Source organism: Antechinus flavipes, chromosome 1 (genome assembly GCF_016432865.1).
Source record: "Antechinus flavipes isolate AdamAnt ecotype Samford, QLD, Australia chromosome 1, AdamAnt_v2, whole genome shotgun sequence".
In the NCBI taxonomy this organism is placed as follows: Eukaryota; Metazoa; Chordata; class Mammalia; order Dasyuromorphia; family Dasyuridae; genus Antechinus; species Antechinus flavipes.
In genome coordinates this window covers 701,784,096-701,805,175 of record NC_067398.1, presented here as the reverse complement: position 1 = coordinate 701,805,175, position 21,080 = coordinate 701,784,096, and the positions used below count along the sequence as shown (strand labels likewise).

The 21,080-nt window shown below is 35.0% G+C and overlaps 1 protein-coding gene across 1 annotated transcript in view; it reads left to right on the top strand.

Annotated features, from left to right (window-relative positions):
* The window catches only part of MED13L (mediator complex subunit 13L), a 332,823-nt gene that overhangs the window by 42,561 nt on the left and 269,182 nt on the right, over positions 1–21,080 (top strand). Inside the window, exon 2 of the mRNA XM_051976088.1 lies at positions 18,941–19,178. Coding sequence (XP_051832048.1) covers positions 18,941–19,178 — 238 coding nt within the window. The remainder of the gene's footprint in view (positions 1–18,940; positions 19,179–21,080) is intronic.

Genomic DNA, 21,080 nt, shown 5'->3' with positions numbered 1-21,080 from the left:
CAAATGGAGTGGTAGAATGTCTATTCTTCAGCCAATTAGGGTGATGGAGAGAGTTCTTTAGGAGATACAAGCAAGGTTTTAGTGGTAAAATGGGCTTCTGAAGGGAAGGGGTGGGGGCGAGAAGACTTAACCACCTGGATGTTTTCAGATGACAGAGAATTGTAAAATGTTACAGAGGAGAAATGGAAGGAAAGGGACCCACAAGTCTAGAGCTTTAAAAACAGATTTGATCTTCCCAGAATGATTTGGATCCATATAAATTCTGAAATAATTATTTCATAAAAAGAGAAAGAAGAGTAGTAGTAAATGGTGATTCCCTTTTTGAGGTACTGCACAACTCTCTGTTGACCTGATAATAGTAGAATAAATAGTATTGTCTTCTTGGGGCATATTCCTAAGATGTAATAGAGAGCTCAAATCTTATTACTGTAGATGACAACTACCATTTGATAGTTGTTATGTGAGTATCAGTCACACTTCCACTAAAAGCCTTAAAAAATATTTTAAATGATTGTCGTTTCAGACAAAAAACTAAAGAACAGAAGGACACAGATTATGTTTTCCTCACTTTTGACCATTGAAGGTGGGGCTTATAGAAGAGAAAATTAATTTAGGAAGTGAACAGCTGCCTAAGAAGGGTGTGTCTAAGAATGGGATTTGGATTTCTGAAATCACATCTTAAATTACATAGGGTTAAATAGATTTGTCAGAGAGATGAAGTCTTCTTAAAACTTGGATTTTCTGGGCTTGGAAATCTAATCAAAAGGATTTTAAATTAAAAAGGATTGGGGAGGAAGAAGATTGTCTATGTATATCAATATACCTCCATTTACTATCATGAGTTGCTACAAAGAAGAATGACAGTTGAGACACAGATTCACAGTAGACAAATGCAAAGAATGGGGTATTCTTCAGTTATCCAGAAATCTGCTGGAATGGTTTCTGCCAAAATCAGAATAGATAATAACTTCTTGACTTGCTGTAGTGATAATTCCATTCTTTAAATGGCAGAGGAGCAGACTGTGATGTGAGAGGTGGGGAGAACTCCTAATCTGGACCTGATTCTCTTAAATAGAAGAACTTGCTATTGGGGAAGTTACCACTATCTTACTAGGAAAAGCATTGTCCATAGGGGGGAAAAAAAAGGTAAAATCCTATGGAGTAAATTCTCTAAAGGCACTGAACCAAGAAAGTTTGGAAGATAGAAAGGAAAATTTCTGTGAAATTTTTCGAGCATTATTTGTCCACTTTAATCCCTTTTTTTCATCTTTTGTCTAGTTGGCTCCATGTCCAGTTATATATGGTGATGGCTAAAGCATCAAGGCTGTCCTGAGACTCAGTCCAGGCTGTACACCGCTTTTTCATCCACTTAGACTGAGACCTGGGACAAGATCTTAACCTAAAAAGGCCAAAGTCTCCCACTGCATCCAGGGCCATCTCCAGTTGTCCTATTCTCTCTCTTGTCACTGGATCCAGAGTTTGTTTGTTTGTTTGTTTGTTTGTTTCTCTCTCTCTCTCTCTCTTTTTTTTTTTTTTTGCATAGGATATCTGGGTGGTATGTGAGGTTTTTTGTTTTATCACATTTGTTTTTAAAATTTCCTTTTTTGTGCTTCATAAATACACATATTTCTGTATATAAACAATAGAAGACAGTATTGTGTATGAACTGAACTTGTTATATAATTTTTAAAAAATTGATACTAAATTTAATATGAAAGCAAAATAAGTGCCCTGCTAATCTTTGTCCCTGTCTGCTCTCTTCTGAGCATTTCAATTGTTTCACTGACATTATTCTTCTCTTTTTTTATTTCCATACCAAACTTTCCTTTCTTTGTCAACAATGGAAAGAAATTGATGTTGCATCTACTAAATGTTTGACATATATTATGTACTGGGGATAGAACTTTCTCAGAAAAGAGACTGTATTCCAACAGGTACAACAGGACATAGCTGATAAATATTCTTTAGGATGAATATACTGATAATATATAGAAATAAAAAGTAGTTAAGTACAGGATAGTTTGGGAGGAGGGTGCTACTAGCTTTTGGAGTGGGAAATCAGGAAAGGCTTTATAAGGAGGGTTGTGTTTCAGCTGTTTTAAAGAAAGGCTACTCTTTGAGGTAGAGGTAAAGTTTCTAGGAATGAGCATTAGCCAGGCCAGAGGTGTGGGGTGGGGTGGGAGAAAGGAGTTTGGAGAGGTCTTAAGGGATGAACAGTTCATTCTATTATCCTAAAGGGAGTGGGGGCACTGTGGTTGTTCAAGGAAGACAGGCCACTTGGTCCCATTTGTGAGATTTGAATCAGGGAGACTTATTTGGAAGTTGCTGCAGCAGTTAAGGGAGAGGAATGAGACCAGAGCTAAGGCAAGAGTCAGATTTTAGAATTGTTGTTGCAAACAAGCAGCACAGGCCATTTAATGTATATGGTGGATGGAGGGCCTCTTCCTCAGGTTTTGAACTGTGATTTTCCCCTGTATCCTCTTTTGGGATAAATGCTGGTTACAAAGCGACAACCCTGTGTAATCTTATTTTGAGATAGTTCTCAGTTTTGGACTGATCAGGTTTTCAGTACTGCCATGAGATGTCTGTTGGCCTCTTTCTTGTTCCTGTTGTTGTCTTTACCTCTTTACCTCTACTACCACCAGGATTAAAAGCATACATATATGTGCTTTGGAATGATTTGCTATACTCTCCTTGCTATGGTAGAGAATCTGACTTTTGACTGGCTAGTTTGTTGACTAACCCTGGTAGGTTGTTTCCCATTTGGTTGCCCAGAAGATACAGGACTGGCCTTTTTGTGGCTATCGTTTTTCTTAAATTCCTCTCCAGCTGAGGAATTCTGTTTCTTTAACATATTGGGCTATTTTTTTTCCCTCTCTAGGGAACCAACTCATAGTTGAAAAAGAACCATATTAGAAGATTGAAGCTTGCAGTGTGCTCTCTGAGCCACAGAGACATCATCACTAAAATGAATATAGTATCATACCTCACTAAATTTAATTCAGTAATTTATTAAGTGCTTGTTTTTGAAAATTTCTATTTCATGAAATATTTCTCAATATATGTAAATTTTTTAGTCATTTCTTTTCATTGAGAAGGCAAGCAATTTGATTTTGATTATAAATGTGATTTCGTACAAAACACATTTCCATATTAGCCATGTTGTAAAGGAAAACACAAGATAAAACAATAAAAAAAAAAAAATCAATCCATTAGTTCCCTCTCTGGAGGTGGATGGCATTTATTCAAACATGGGTCCTTTGGAATTGTTTTGAATCATTGGCTTGATTAGAGTACAATTGCAATCTTTTGCAATTGATCTGCCTTACAATTTTGCCCATATTGTGTGGTGTTCTCTTGGTTCTGCTTTATTTCACTTTGTGTCAGTTCATATAAGTTCCCCAGGTTTTTCTGAAACCATCCTGTTTGTCATTTCTTACAGCATACCAGTACTAACAGTACTCCATCATAATTATCTACCACAACTTGTTCTGCCATTCCCTAATAGATGGGTATTCCTTCAACATTCAGTTATTTTCCACCACAGAATGAGCTACTTTTGTGTACATAGATTCTTTTCTTTATTTGGGATATAGAAATTTTGTAGCCCTTTGAGCATCATCCCAAATTGTTTTCCAGAGTAGTTAAGACTAGTTCACAACTCCAATTCCACCAAGAATGCGTTAGTGTCTCAATTTTTCTTTGTCCCTTTTAGAATATTTTCCTTTTTAATTTTAGTCAAAATAATATGTATGTAATACCTTATTAGAGTTGTTTTAATTTACATTTCTCTAATCTGTAGTGATTTAGAGCATTTGTTATATGACTGTTGATAGCTTTGATTTTTTTGACCACTCATTAGCTGGGAAATGGCTTTAAAAAAATAAATTTGGCTCATTTCCCTATATATTTGAGAAGTTAACCCTTTGTCAGAGAAAATTGTTCCAAATTTCTTCCCCTCTGTTTTTTTTTTCTAATTTTGATTGCATTGGTTTTGTTTGTGCAAAACCACTTTAATTTCATGTAATAAAAATTATCTCTTGCTTCCAGTAATCCTTTCCATCTTTTGTTTGAGCCTTATCCATAGATCTGACTGGGGAGTTTTTCTGTGCTCCCCTAATTTATTTATTATATCACTATGTCTAAATCATTTATCCATTTGACCTTATCTTGTATTCAGTATGAGTTGTATGCCCAGTTTCTGTCAAACTACTTTCCACTTTTCAATTAAATTCTTTAGGATTCTCTAAGTATACCTTCTTATCATATGCAGAGTGATAGTTTTATTTCCTCATTGCCTATTTTCAGTTCTTCAATTTCTTTTTCTTGTCTTATTGTTATAGGTAGCATTTCTAGTATAATGTTGAATAATAGAAATGATAATGGATTTCCTTGCTTCACTTCTGATCTTCTTGGAAGGTGTCGGGTTTATCCCTGATAATGCTTGCTTTGGGTTTTAGACATTTTTAAGAAGGGTTGATTGCTATGCTTTCTAGTGTTTTTAAGAGGAAATGGGGATTGTATTTTGTTAAAAGCTTTTTTCTTCATCTATTGAGATATCCAAATGATTTCTGTTATTATTGTTACTAATATGGTTAGTTATGTTGATAGTTTTCCTAATATTGAACCAGTCCTTCATTTTCTACTATAAATCCTACCTGTTCATAGTGTATTATCTTTGTGATATATTGTTGTAATCTCCTTCCTGGTATTTCTTTTTTTAATTTAAATTTTGTATCCATTAAGGAAATTGGTCTATAGTTTTCTTTCTGCTTTTGTCCTCCCTGGTTTAGATATCAAAACCATATTTGTATGTTAAAAGGAATTTGGTGGGACTCCTTTACATAATTTTTCAAATAGTTTATATGTTATTGGGATTAATTATTCCTAAAATGTTTGTAAGATTCACATGTGAGTCCATTTAGTCCTGAGTTTTTTCTTAAGGAGCTCATTAAGTGAGCATACATATAAAATGTCCCTTTCTAAAATAGGGTTGGTTATTGAAGTATTGTATTTTCTTTTCTGTTAATTTGGGCAATCTATATTTTTGTAAATACTCATTCAACACTCATTCATTTCACTTACATTGTCAGTATCACCGAGCAAAGTAACTACTAATAATTTCAGTTCATTAGGTTTTTGTTGTTTTTTAAACTTTCATTTTCATTAATCTCATTCATCTTGGTATTTAATTGGGGATCTTAAATTTGTTCTATTCCTTTTTTCTTTCTTTCTTTCTTTTTTTTTAGTTGTATGTCCAGTTCATTGATCTGCTCTTTGTGTTATTGATGTGCATATTTAGAGATAATAAATTTTCTTAGTTCTGCTTTGGCTGCATCCCACAAATTTTTCCATGTTGTCTCATTGTCATTCTTTTTAACGAAAGTATTGGTTGTTTCTACAATTTGTTCTTTGATTCACTTATTCTTTAGGATTCAGTTATTTAGTTTCTAGTTAACCTTTCATCTATAGTTTCATGTTTCTTTATTAAATATAATTTTTATTACATTATGGTACATTTAACATTTCTATTTTTCGGCATTTGATTGTGAGGTTTTTATGCCCTACTATTCGGTCAGTTTTTGTGAAGGTGCCTTGTACAGCAGAAGAAAAAGGTTTCATCCTTTCAAGTTCTTGTTTGTTTTTTGTTCAATCATAACTTCATAATTCCATTTGAGAGGTTTTCTTAGCACATCAAGTGACTTGCCATTTCCTTTTGTAGATCAAACTCATCCAGCTAGTATCTGAAGTTAGACTTGAACTCAGGAAGATGTCTTTCTGACTATGTGGCCTGGTGAGTCTATTCACTGTGCCTAGTTCCCTGTATATTTTGTAGAAAGCATTTTAGATTGGGGACATAGACACAAATGAAAAACCTTACCTTTGTGGAATTTACATTTAATTGAGGGGATATAACATATAAATAGGTAAATAAAAGGCAATTGGAGAAAGTAGGAAACACACCAAGATGATACTTGGGGCTCATTTTGAAAGGAAACTGAACTTTCAGAGATGAGGTGAGCAAGAAAGCTCTCAGACATAGGTTGAACTGAAGGACCATGTTTGGGGCTCACAGCTGGGAGGACAGGCTGGACTTGGACAAAAGGAACTTATTAGGCAAACTGGAGTCAATTATAAAGGACTTTCCAGGCCAAGTAGAAGAATTTGCATTTATATCATGGTCTAGTGTATATTTTAGGAAGGTCATTTTGGTAGCTGTGAAGGGTGGAATAGAGAACTGAGAGATTGGAAGGTTATTTTAAAAGTCTAGGTAGAAAGTGTCTAGGCCTATGTGAAGAGAGTCTCCATTCATGAAATGGTCATCCAGTTTCTACTTGATAACTTCCATTTGGAAATCCATTAGTTCTAGAGACAGGCCATGACAGTTTTGGCCACCACTAATGACTTTTTCTTGATAATAAACCTAAATTTGCCTTATTGCAACTTATTATTCCTGGTTCTACCATCTGGGGTCAACAAAAAGTCTCATTTCTCTTCCACACAATAGTTAATTCCTTAAATATACCTGCCCTTATTTTCCAGCTAATCATGCCCAATTTCTTCCACCATTCATCACCTGGACCATATGGACTTCAAAGATATTTATTATCCTTTATCCCTTTTCTGGGTGCTATTTAGCTTATCAAAATCCTCCTTAAACTGTGTTACCCAGACAGAATACATCCTTAGAATGCTAAAGCACAGAGGTATTACTAACTTTCCTAAAAGACATTACTGTTAATGAAGCCCAAAATCAAATTAGCTTTTGTTTTGGTTGACGTGTCACACTGCATGACAGTAATCTATTAAAACTTTTTCAGAATACCTGTTTTTTATTCAAGTCTATTGCAGTATCAGTGGATAGTGCTAGGCCTGAAGTCACAAAAACTCCTTCCCTTGTTCAAATCTAGCTGTGAAACCCTGGGCAAGTCACTTATCCCTGTTTGCTATAAATGAGCTGGAGAAGGAATTGGTAAACTATTTTAGATTCTTTGCCAAGAAAACCATAAATGAGATCATGATCCAACTGAAAAATGACTAAACAAGAACTACCACCACTACAACCCAAATTGATTTTCTAAATCAAAGTACAAGTATATCCTTATTAGAATTAAAAAAAAAAATCCATACCATTCTTCTGGTAACATCTACAATCTTTAGTGAATCACTCTCCCAAATCCTCCCTTATTAAAAAAATAAAGCTCATCACAACTAAACAAGATATCAGTCTGCTATTATGTGCATGTTCCCCTACAATGGGGGTTGGGTGGAGTAGCATGTAATATATTCTCATCTCTTCTTTGGGGCCAATCTTATTCTTTCTAATTTTGTAGCTTTCAATTTCAATTATTGTCTGTTCTGTCCCTACTGCTTACCAGTTGCAGAGATTTATCAAGTCATGGAGAGTTCTCACACTGCACTTAGGAAGCAGTAAGAACTATGGAAGAGGGGAACACATGCATGCATGGGTGGAATTTAGTCATTCTCAGGTAATAGGTATCTGCTTTGTTTCAATTTTTATTTCCAATTTAGAAATTATTACTATAAAATTTTTGGTGTTTATGGGGAGGGAGAGGTGTCTTTCCTTTTGTCATTAACCTATTTGGCAGTGAAATCCCTGGGTCAAAAAGTGAGCATTTTGGTCACTCTCTTTGCATTATAATACCATATTGTTTCTACATTGGTTGGATCAGTTCATTGGACCATCAACAGTGCAATTAATTGTAAGCCTATCATTTTTGCCAGTTGCTGGGTGTGAGATGAAACTCCTGAATTCTTTGGATTTGCATTCCCTCATTATTCATAAAATTGGAACAATTTTTTGTATGGATGTTGGTGGTTTGACATTTTTCTTTTCTGAATGGTGTACAAAGCTTTTTTGCTGCCCAATCATTTCCTTTTTTATCCTAATTCTATTGATTTTGTTCATCACTTTTCAATTTCATGTAATTGAAGTCACCTGCTTCATCTTTTTTGAATTACATGCCTCCTTTATTTTGTTAAGAATTTATGCTTTAGATGGAGCTGTGAAAGGTATCTGATTTACTTATACTTTTTAATTATATATAAATATATTAACATTACATATTTCTATATTATTTCTACATGTATTTATACATACACTTATACATATATTTATAATTGTCATATTTTTTGCTGAAATTATCTTTAATATTCAGGTTATATATTTTTGAATTTATTGGTGTAAGACAGGTGTCAAACACATAGGCTGTGTGGCAGGTCTGAATCATATTAAAATGTCATTAGGAAATATTGTGCAAAATGAGTAAAAATACAGTAAAACATAGATAATGTTAATATGTGGTTTTCCAAATCCACATGTACTCACTGAAATTCATAGTATAGTTGCTTATGTTTGACTTTGATCTCATCTGGTATAAGATAACAAGAATCACTTAACCATTCTGTAGTACTTTTAAAGTTCTAAAGGCATATGTTATTTCATTAAAAATATTGGTCTAAATTTAGTTTCTTCCAGACTATTTTCCGTTTCTCCCAGTAGTTAATATCAAATGGGGAAAGCTTATCTAGTTATTTGTATTTTCAGGCTTATTGAGTTCATATACTTCTGATCCTTCCTTGTCAAACTGGTCTTTTCCATTTTCTATTTTTGAATAACTATTGATTTTTGACAATTACTACTTTATAATATACTAGTGTCATTTTTCTTATACTGGTAATACCCTGAGATGAGCACCAAGTATGTCTTACTCTTTTTTAAATTTAGAGTTCTGGAACTCTATATAGATAATTTTGTAATTATATCACTAATATTCAACACATCACTTCACAATAATTAAATATTTATTTATACAGATATTGGATGTGACGCCCAGATATCTTATACCTTTCATAGTTATTTTGAAGGGAGCTTGTTCTTGTTCTAGATTTTGTTATTTAGAAATTTATGGGTTTATTTTGTAGTCCCATATTGAAACTGTTAACTAGCTACATTAGTGTCAAATTGTCATGTCATTGGCAAGTAGGGGTAATTTTGTCTGTTTGCTTATTATCTTTTGCTTTTACTTTCTTTTTTCCCATCTTGCTACTGTTAGCATTTCTAGAACTATGTCAAATAACACTGGATAAAGGGGATGTCCTTACTTTACTTTTATATTTATTGGGAAACTTTGTGTTTTTTCATTGTATATAGTGCTAGTTTTAATCATAATTTATGCTTATCTTTTTATCTTTATGCTTTTCTTTTTTTTAGAAAATTAATGAATACTATAATTTGTCACAGGCTTTCTGTAGCTATTGGTAATATAATGTGATTTTTTTTTGTTTTTGTTTTAAAATTGATTACATTGTTTTCTTTAAACCATCATAATTGCCCTGGTATAAATCCAGCTTGATCATAGTGAATGATTACTTGTCCAAATTATTATTGTCTTTTTCCCAAGGTATTGTTTTAAAATGTAAATTTATTAGTGATCAGGTTTTTTGATTTGCATGTTTTCTGAGAGATCTAGGATACTTAAGATGTTACTATGCATTGTATCTTCAAGGTTAATGACTTTGGCTAATACACAGATTGTTTGCTATTTTAACTTTGTAGCCTTTTTCTCTCTCACCTCCCAGCCATTCCCCCCTCCCCAACTCCCTCTCTTGTCTTCACTTGGGAACTTTTATATTCTAAATCAGTCTCTTTTTTTGCTTCTTTGGAAAAAATTTCAGTTTTGAATTTTTAAAAAAAATCTACTATGAGTTTTGAATTTTAGTAGTAATACATTTTTGTGCTATAGTAAATGAGTTTTTTTTTTTTTTTTCTCTTGTGGATTTCTTTGTTGAAATGCTTGCTCTCTTGAGATTCCAAAGGATTCTGTATTTAATCCAATATCAGTTCTCTACTTTTTCTTGTAATGTTTATATTCTCTTTTAGGATTTAGTAATTTGTATTCCTCTTAATTTTAGAATTCTGTCTCTGGATTTATTTATTTCTAGGGTTTTTATTGAGGTTTTTTTCCTTTAAAAACTTTTGGGATTTCAGCTCCTTTCTCACCTACATCTCCATCATTCATTTTTTGACTTCCATCTTTACAGTTGGTTAACTCTGAGCTAAGCTGCAGAGCTGCCTGGTCTCTTTTCACCTGGGGTGATTTAATGTTTACCAGCTTGGACCCTAACCTTGTAGCTTTGGAGTGATCAGCAGTATTTAGCCAGCTGCTTTTTAGCCTTTTCTTTCAGCCCTTCTGCAGCCTCTCACTCTGGCTGCCCCTGGTTCCTCTCTTGCCTTTCATTTTTTTCCATTTCCAACTAAGCTGATCCACTTTTGCTGCTTTTTGAATCGATTAGGGGATAGTACTGACATTGTTCTCCTAAAGGCTCTCTGACCCAATGCAGCAGCTTCCTCATCTTTACCCTTATACCCCAAGTGGGTGGGCTGACTTAGAATGCAGAGGCAGGCAGAAGGTGAGGAATACCAACAAAATCCCTACTGAAGGAGGGGATCCCAATATGAACTTCAGGCATAAATCCAGTATAAGATTGGGGAGCAAACAAAGGCTTTAAAGGTCAGCTGTCTCTGATGTTAGTTTATGTGGACTTTTTTTTTGGGGGGGGGAGGGTAAATAAACTCCTTTTGATCTTGTGGCTTTAGCTTTAATAGTTGTATCTCTCTTGGGCACATGGTTTATTTTTGGGGGAAAACATGAGAATACTAGCCGGCAATTTGGGCTCCTTATCATTTGTTGCCCTTGCCTACATAGGCCTTTTTTTTTCCTGGGAGAAGTTTGGAAGGAGCATGGCATTTTCTCAAAGGCATCGAGGTTAATTATAGGAGCAACTCATTGTCCATCTATGTTAAACATGGTAAAAATATATGTTAAATCCAAAATAGGCATACATATTTATGCAATTATCTTGCTGCATAAGAAAAATCAGATCAAATAAAATTCAAGCAAACCACAACAAAAAGAATGAAATGCTATGTTGTAATCCCCCTCAGTTCCCACAGTCCTCTCTCTCTGGGTGATGAGATCATTGGAACTGGCCTGGATCATTTGAAAAGAATAACATCCATCAAAATTAATTATCATATACTTTTGTTGTTGCTGTATACAGTGATCTCCTGGTTCTGCTCATTTCACTTAGCATCAGTTCATGTAAATTTCTCCAGGCTTCTCTGAAATCATCCTGCTAATTGTTTCTTATAGAATAATAATATACTATAACATTCATATAGCATAACTTATTCAGACATTCTCCAATTGATGGGGATCCACTCAGTTTCCAGTTTCTTGCCACAATGAAAAGGGTTGCCACAAACATTTTTGCACATGTGTGTCTCTTTCTCTCCTTTAAGATCTCTTTGGGATACAGGCTCAGTAGAAATACTACTGGATCAAAGTATATGTATAGTTTAATAATTTTTTGAGCATAGTTCCAAATTACTCTCCAGAATGGCCAGATCTGTTCACAGTTCCACCAACAATGTAATCAGTGCTCCATGATTTGTCATTATCCTTTCCTTAAGCCAATCTGAGAGGTGTGTAGTGGTATATCAGAGTTGTCTTAATTTGCATTTCTCTGATTGATATGTTCCAATTTTCAAGGAAACTTGAATTATTTTGATGTTTGGCGGATGTTGTGGAAAGAATTAATTCTTTTAAGATGGCATTTTGTTTTACCAAATTAAAAAAAAAATTGTGTTTGGCAAATAATAAGTCCAGGAAAATCTTGTATTCTCTACCTTCCATCAAATAATAGAAATCAAAGAAGGTAATCCATGGGACAACTGGGTGGCACAGTGAAGGCAGTATAGGTCCTTGGGTCAGTTCAAATATGACCTCAGATACTAGATGTGTGACCTTGGGCAAGTCAGTTAACCTCGATTGCCTCACAAAAAATAAACCAAACCAAACAAAAAAAGAATGTAGCCCATGGTAAAACATTACTTGCAAAAGCCTATTTCTAACTGCCTCTGTCGAATATGTCCACAATGCATATCCCCATTAATCTCATGAAGATTTTGTATAGATGAGAAAATAGGCATATAATGTTCTCAGCTGCCCTTTTCATTATTAATAACATATAAGATTATCACCATATCTTTGGTATCCCTTCTGTAGTTATCTTTAGAATTTACTCTATTATGCTGCTTCCAGCACAGATTTCGTTTTATGTATATGCGGTCCAATTTGGCTGTTTTTCTAAGCTTTTTTCTCTTTAATGCCATTTCTACCTCCTCTGTAAGACCACCTGGGACTGTGTTATTAGAGTCCAAGTGTAGTTTTTGTATTATTCTTGAAGGTGAAAAATGTGTTATAAGATAGTTTGCAGAGCTTTTCTATTTTTCTTGTAATCTTCCTATTTTCTTAAATGTCCACAAATTCACTTCACTTATTAGTTGATTCTCTTGCCAGCCTTCAGTTTTATTCTATTCATCCTTTCAAAACTTAAAAAAAAAATAGTATTTCTTAAGTATGGTTTTTTATGAGCTTGGGGAAGCCATACTCTGTGTGTGGGCTTTACTGTCCTTGTTTGTAAAATGAAGAGGTAAGACTAAATGATCACCAATGCCCCTTCCAGCTCTAGTTCTATGATAGTAACTTTTTTTGGGGGGGAAAGATTTTGCAAATAAGGTTTTTTTTTTTTAAACTGATGTTGTTTTTGGCTGCTGCTCTCTCTCCACTTGGCAATTAAATCAAGTTTTTGTTGACTAAGTTGCTTTTCAGGCTTTTTCTCGCCCTTCTTATTATAGTAACTGATGTACATTGGTTAAACTAATGCATAAATTATTAAAATTGGTACCTGTCATTTTTCTTCTCTGTAACTCATTTTTCAACATCAGTTTCTTGTTCAAATACAAGTTTTAGTTTTTTTTGATTATGTGACAAGTTAATGGTCTGACTATAGTCATATAACTGATTCAAGGATGACTTTGCCACATCAACAATGAATCTTTTCTTATCTATTAAAATATAATCAGTTTTATTTTCTGTAGTATTATTCAATGCCATTGATTCTTTTTGAGAATAAAGTATTTATGAAATAAAGGTTTTAAAACTTCTGAGTGACACAAAAGTCTTTAGCCTTTGATGTTCTTTCCGAATTATACTTCATATTCTTCATTATTTCTATTCATTTGGCAAGAAATAATGTATTGGTGGTAGTTGTTTTAATAGAATTGTAGCCCCAGAAAAGTCAAACGAAAATTTTGTCCTTCCCTTATAACTCCCCAGTCCATTATATTATTCACCTTCCATTGAATTTATAACCTTTTTTGCAAGTTAATTTTGTTAAATAAAATAACAAAATCATTTCTGATGTAACTGGAAAATTATAAAAATATTGTCTACTTTCTAATATAAAACATGTATCTCTTTTTGAGCTGTTAATCATATTTATTTGAGATTACACTAAGCAGGAGTGTACTTTGTAACAATATTTGACTTTTTCCTCACTTAAGATTTGATTTATTAGCCTGTAGCTGGCTACCTCAGCAAACAACAAATGCTTATTGACCGCCTACTATGTTTAAGCCCTATGCTGTTACCTGGGATTATAGAGATCAGTTGCTTCTCTGAAGGAGTTTACAGTTTAATTGGTAAGATATGACTTGCAAAGAGGTAAATGTTATACTAATTAAATTACACAAAGGGGAGTAATGTAAGTGAGATAAGGCTGAAAATTTGAAAGCCCTTTCAGGAGTTTGCCTCTCTGCTTGTCAGTAGTCAGCCTTCTCCAGTTTTTAAACAATGCTATGAAGTCATCCACCTGATGATCAGAACTCCACTTTATGAAAAGTAGCCCCAGAGGCTTGAGACCTCCTGGATTTTCATTTGCCTTCCACAGGTTTACTACGTTAAAACTGGCAGTGTTTAGAACTTTGCACTTGAAGCTTCAACCTGTCACTTTAAACCAAAACTTTGAGTTTCTGGTAATAGATGTATAGGGAATGAATAAATGCAAAGGGGAGGGAGACTAAACAACCAGACAGTAGGACTCCCCAAAGGAATGTGACCAAACCATTAGTGGGAGCCGCAGATGGATGTATTATTTTGGTGTTATATGTTGTCAGGGAATATGAGTGTGTGTAGTGGCAGGTGTGTGTTAGGAGGAGGACATGGATTTTGGGGAGTTTTGGGGCAGAAGAGAATAAAGCAGGGTATACTTTGCTCTGCTGATTGTGTAAAAGGTGAGGAAACTGATGGTTAAGAGAAGCGAACAGAATTGCCCGTGGGTCAGAGGGTTAGCACCAGAGAACTGAAAAGTACCTTAGAGCTCATCTAGGTCACAGTAAGGTACTGACAAATCTGGGAACAGGAATTCTGTTTCATGTGCTGTATAGACTTTGAGGCAGCTGGAACTTCAGGGGAGGCCTGAAATAAGGAAGTCCTCGCTTCAGATATGCCCTCAAGACACGTAACTCTGTGACTCTGAATAAATCATTTAATTTCAAACTGCTATTCATTTTTTGGAATGAGTATGATAATAGCTTTGTATTATTGTGATTTAAAAAAAAAGTTGGATAATATTTCTAAAGTGTTTGCAAAACTTGATGTGCTAAAGTAAATGCTAGCTATTGATATAATAATAATAATAGCTAGTTAGTTTTCCTCTCTTCCATGACTGCCCACTGCACATTTAACCCCAAGAACTCTTCTTGACAAATGTATATTATTGGTCCTAAGCGAATTGGGTGAGAGAGTATCCATGAGTCAGTGTAAATTAATTGTCACTAATGGAAAAAAAAATACTTTAAAGCTTTTGGCTTGGTAGATTTAATAAGTCAGTAGCATCTTCTTTATAAAAGACAGGACAACAAATCTGAAGCACATTGATATTATTGAAGATATCTTCTCTTTGTCTTTGGATTATATCTTTAATATATTAATCACACTGTTCTAAACAGTTCAAAATGGGACGATCTGTCAGGTGATTAAAGTTTCTCAGAAATCCTAAGACAAGTTGATAACAGATTGCTCAAAATTCCTGAGAAAGTTCTCTATTACTTTTATTTCAAGACATGCTTGGGAGCTATGTTCTCTCCACAGTTCATCTATGGTATGTTAATCACCAAATTGCATGGCTTTTTCTCTCTCAAACATTACTTCAATACTGCTGATCATTCTTTTTTTGATAAACTCTCTTCTTGATATTCTCTTGTCTGACCATTATACTTTAGTCTCTTCGTGCATTGTTGTATAGATCATGGTCATTAGCTGTGGATGTCCCTTAAGATCTGTGTCTTGGATCTTCTCTTCTTCCTCTATATACTAATTAGCTTGTTGTGTGATCTGATCAGCTCGCATTGTTATCTCCAAGTATGTGATTCTCAGGTCTGTTTATCCAGTCCAGACCTCTCCTGACCTCCATCTTTTCAACAGCCAGTTGGACATCTGAATATCCCACAACTATCTTAAACTGATCATATCTCGTTCTCTCTGTCCCAAAGCTGCTCTCCCTTCCTTCTAACTTTCCTCTTAATGACTAGGGTCTCACCTTCCATCCAGTTACATTAGGCATCTGAAGCAGAAGCTTTGTTGTCTGTTATCAGGTCACAGATCACCTTTTCTCCCTTGTGATCCGCCACTACTCCATGCAGGTCCTCATCACCTTTTTATTAGAGGCTTGCTGGTGGTATCCCCATCTCAAGATTCTCCTTAATGGAGGCCATTCTCCCCATAATTTTGAAAGTTATCTTGTTACTGTTCTGTAAAGTTCAGTGGTTCCTTATTCCCTCTAGGATCAAATATAAGGGCCTGTTAGCCTTTAAGGCCTTTATAATCTGACAACCATTTCTATATTTCTAGTTTTTTTTTTTTTACATCGTCCTCCTCCTCATGCTCTGCCCCATCGATGCTGGCCATCTTTGTTGCTTCTTTCACTTGATTCCAAGCATTTTCATTGCTTGTTTCCCATTCCTGAAATGCTTTCCTTCCATTCTGCCCCTGGTTTCTCTGGCTACCTTTGCTAAAATCTCAACTTCAAGAACTTTTACTAGGTCTAGTTAGTGACTTCCCTCACCTGATCATCTGTATAACTATGTATAACTTGTTTGTATGTAATTGTTTGCGTGTTACCCTCCAGGGTAGGAACAGTTTTCCTCCCCCTTTCTTTGAATTCCTTGGGCTTAGCCTAGTGCCCATAGTTCTCCCCACATCCCACTCCAAATCATACTGCCCAGCCAGCTTGTCTCTCCCCCATTCCCTACTTTGCCTATTACCATTGAAGGCAGTAGCATCCCCCCCAGTCATCCCGGTCTCCTCACCACCTCGAACCCTCAAGGCCTGCTGACTTCATCCTTGCAACATCTCTGGCCTTGACCTCCTCTCCCCTTGAACACATTGCTTTATGTGGCTTACCCCATGTCTACATTGTTGCAGTAGCCACCACAGGAGTGTTAACTCTCCATCCCTTGTTTTTATTTAGTCATATCCAGCTTTTCTTGATCTCCTGGAGTGGTTTCCCATTTCCTTCTTTTTATAGATCAGGAAACTGAGGCACAAAGAGTGAAATAACATGGTCAAGTTCACACAGCCAAGAAGTGTCTGAGGTCAGCTTCAAGCCCCAATTCTCTGCTGCCCCTCTATCTTTTGACTCCAGGGATTCTCTTCTTCCACAGAAAGCCCCCCCCCCCCCCATCCCCAGCTAATGTTGCCCCTCTGTTAATTATTGCCTGTTTATGTAGTACATAACTTGCTTTGTATGTTTTTGTTGTCTCCCCCCTTAAATTGTAAGGTCCTGGAGGGTCTCTTTTTGCATCCCCAGAACTCGGTACTGTGTCTAGCAGTAGTAGATGCTTGCAAGCTTGATTTTAGGCCTTAATAAGTGCTTGTTGACTTATTCATTGAATGTTTATTCCGTGTCATGTTATTTATTTCAAATATTTTTCTCTTCAAATGGCATAGATACTCTCTAGATTCCTTCTAAACACAACACAAGTTATTAAGAGGCTTTTTATATTCCCCTCCCTTCCCCAGTTGTTGGTGCCTTTTCCTCTGCTGAAAATTACTTAGTATTTATTTTGTTCCTACTTATCTCTGGATGTGTTCTCCCTTCTGAAATCCTATTCTATGATACTTGAAGTAGAAATTGTTTTGTTTTTGCTGTCGAATTCCTAGCCACATAATGTTCAATAAATGTTGGTTCAATTGAATGAATACCTAAATGTATCTATTTAATTTCTTCATGTTTTGGGTAAATGTTTTGTTTAGGCACCAAGTTCTTTTTGTAGTTTAGGAAGATTGCAAAATTTGCAAAATTATACAGAAAAAAAAAATCATTGCTAAATTATTTATAATTTCTTTGTGATATTTGGCCTTAAATAAACAAGGATCAATTATTTTAATCCTGTGTTTGAAATCATATTACACTAGGTGACACAGTGGATAGAGTTCAGATCTAGCATTAGACATTTAATGGTCTATGTGACCCTGGGGCAAATTGCCCTCTTTGCCTCAATTTCCTTATCTGTGAAATGAATTGGAGAAGGAAATAATTTTCCAAGAAAATCCCAAATGAGATCATAAAGAGTCAGGCACAATGAAATGACTGAATGACATTATGTACTGTAATAATAATGATTATAATAAGACTATTAATAATACTTAATACACAGAAGTTTTACTCTCTTGACCTACTGAAACTCATATTGAAATTCAGTCTCTAATCCCTTCATCTAAAGAACATATTCAGAGGCAAAGGGCCAAGGTCCATTTAATGGGGCTGTGTACCAGCCTGGGGGAGAAGTCTTAAGGTTCTTCCATTATAGTGTTACACCATTCCTGAAAGCATGAACCGGGTCTCTTCATTTTTCCATGCCCTTTTGTGTGTGTGGGGCCAGATCTTTATTACAGATTATGGTTAAATGCAGTCTTCAAGTATAAAATAACAAGTTAGGCCAGTAAGTTGTAGAACACTGAGCCCTGCCAGGAAGAGCTGAAGCTAAATTCAGTTTCATAAACTTTTTTCCTGTGGCAAATTCCCTTAAGACTAATCCACTTGATGTTCAATTTAGTGCTATTATATTTCAGTGTTTAACTTTTTGAATATGGCTAGTTTTTGTGTATTCAGTATTCAGTATTCTTTGCAGTGCCAGATCCTTTAAAAGTTCAAAATATTAATTTTAGCTTAGGTGAGTCTCATTTGCTTATGTATATGGTACTCTTGCCTCCAGGATTTCTGGTCTAGTTCTTTTCATTAATTTTTCTTGAGCACTTTTCTCCCCGTTCATTTTTTTGAAAATTCACCATTGATTATGTATAGTACTAATCAAAACATAAAGTTACCAAATTTATTGATAAGTTCCTGAACTTTCTGTTATTTAAACATAGTAAAAAGGAACTTGGAAAATAAAATACTATTTTAAAATCAAGCTTAAAAAGGTGATTTATAGTTTTTTCTTCCCTGATGAGAAGTTGCTTCTCTGTTCCTTTAGTTTCTTTTTCTTATGTTCTAGAAGATAGGTCAATGCATTTGATTGAGAATACTAGCTTCATCCTCCTTACAGTTTTATAAAGAAGTTTTTTTTTTTTATAAAGAAGTTTTGATTCTTAAATGGTCTTGACACTTTGGATATTAGAGATCTTCTTTGGTGAATAAATTGTGTTTTTAGTAAGAAAAGTTCTCATTTAGATTCTTAGGATATAATAATAAAATTATATGGTGAATCAAAATTATGATGATTATTTGGGCCAATGGATTGATGTAGAAATCATGGCATTTAATTTACTTTTATACACACTCTCGCTCTCTCTCTCTCTCTCTCTCTCTCTCTCTCTCTGTGTGTGTGTGTGTGTGTGTGTGTGTATGTGTGATTCTCCCCCTGTGATATGATGCTTTCGGGTACATGATGACCTCCTTAGTATTGATGTCACCTTTAAACATATCAAATAAAAGGTGACATGATGCAGTATGATTTTTTTTTTAAAAAGACAATTGGAAAATAATTAATTTCTCTCTCATTTTACAGGCTGAACTCACTGGAATCAAATGGCGTAGATACAATTTTGGAGGGCACGGCGACTGTGGGCCCATCATTTCAGCCCCTGCCCAGGATGATCCAATCCTGTTAAGTTTCATTCGCTGCCTGCAAGCCAATCTACTGTGTGTATGGCGCCGTGATGTCAAACCAGATTGCAAAGAATTATGGATATTCTGGTGGGGAGATGAACCAAACTTAGTTGATGTGATACATCATGAATTACACAGTAAGTGTTTTTGTTTATTTATAATTATTTTATACTGTTTATTTGTGTCATGCTTTATAAAAACCACTGATGATTATTTTTAAAAGATATTTTAGTTGTTTGTGATGCAAATTTCATATTTCAAGTGTTAGTGGTTATAAATGAACAATCAGACAAAATGAAGAAAATGCATTTGAGCTTATACAGTGGCGGTTATGGTTCAGTGTTAGTTCAGAATATTTGAAAATTTTAATTGGGTTTTGAGAGACTGAGCGATGTGATGGGTAAATGACCAGTTTTGGTGTCAGGTGTCCAGAATCTTGTCTGAACTCATACTAGTTTTGTGATGTTGAGTAAATCACTGAACTTTACTGTCTAATGTAATTATCATAGTCTTTTAGGTTTAAAAAGCTGCTATTCTGCATTTTCAGGTTCAGATTTAAAAAAAAAAAGGTTCATTAAAAAAACATCCTTATAAAATTGTCTCAGCCTCTCATAGGCTTTAAATTACAATTTGAAATAGGGTAGTAATAAAAATATGAGGTCCTGACTAATTCATTCTAAAGAATCTTTGAATATATTATTTAAAGTGCTATCAACAAAAAAAAATGAAAATAAATTATTGGATTGATCTTTTTAATATCGTGCTTTCACTTTTATTTTTTGTATAACTTTTTGTATAACAGATATTTTGATATCTTGATATAATATGATCAACATACAGTTCCATTAGCCTGTTGTTTTTTTTTCCATCTAACCTCTAATTTACCACTAGTTTACTTAAAAAAAAATTTAATTTTTATTTAGTTCATGTGTACTTTTGATTTCTTTAATCATGATGTCAGTCACTCAGGGAGCATTTATTACATGCTTACTGTGTGCCAGACAATGTGCTAAACAGTGGGGGACCAGAGGGTCCCTCAGAGGGAAAGTGCTAAGATTTAAAAGCCTTCTTGCAGAAGTTAGGTAAGAAGTCTTGAGGTCAAGATGGAGAGGGACAGAATTCCAGACAAGTGGGGCTGCCAGAAAAAATGCCCAGAGACTAGGAGGTAAACCTTCCTGCTCAAAGAATAGTGGGGAAGTTGGTATTCTTGGAAGGGGAATAGAGGAAGGAATGACTTTAAAAGTCAGATAGAGAAATTTCTATTTGATCCCAGTGGTAATAGGGAACCACTGGAAATTATTGAGTGGGGGAGGTGATCATTTTGATAGTTGAGTGAAGACCTCGAGTGGAGGAGGACATCAGCCAGGCTACATTGCAATAGCATGAGGTGAGGAGGGTCTGCACCAGGGGTAGCAGCATCCTAAGAGAAGAGGGGCTTTGGGAAAAGATTGCTTTCAAGGAGAAACAGCAGAACACAGCAACTCGATTCTCCTCTTCTCTCTTCTCTTCTCCTTTTTGATTACCAGTTGTAATTCTTTTACACGGATTTAAAGGCTCCCTAGATAATATCTCTTTAATGGATACAATTTAGATCTGACCCTCTCCTTTTTTTTTTTTTCCCCTCCAGACTGTCTCCTATGGTAACAGCCAGAGGGCAGTAAACTACACTCGACTAAACTATGTATTCCACATCCTACTTGTTCACTTTATTCAATTTGTTCTTAAGTCTCTCTCTCTTCTTTTTACTATCTCCTTTTCCCACTTTCTTCTTCCCTCTTTCCTCCCTTTCTTCTTACACTTCTTCCTTCGTTATAGACCTGTTCCTCTTTTCTTTCCCTTTCGCCTTTTTTCACCCCCTTTTCTTCCCCCATTCCTTCTCCTTCCTCCCCTCTCTCTTCTTTCTACTTTCTTTCTTCTCTTCTTTCTCTCTTCCATTTGCCATTTCCTTTTCTCTTTCCCCCCTTGCTACCTCCTTTTCTCCCTTCCATTCTGGCATATGAATATCTTTAGTATTTTTAATTAAAACTCAAAACAACACT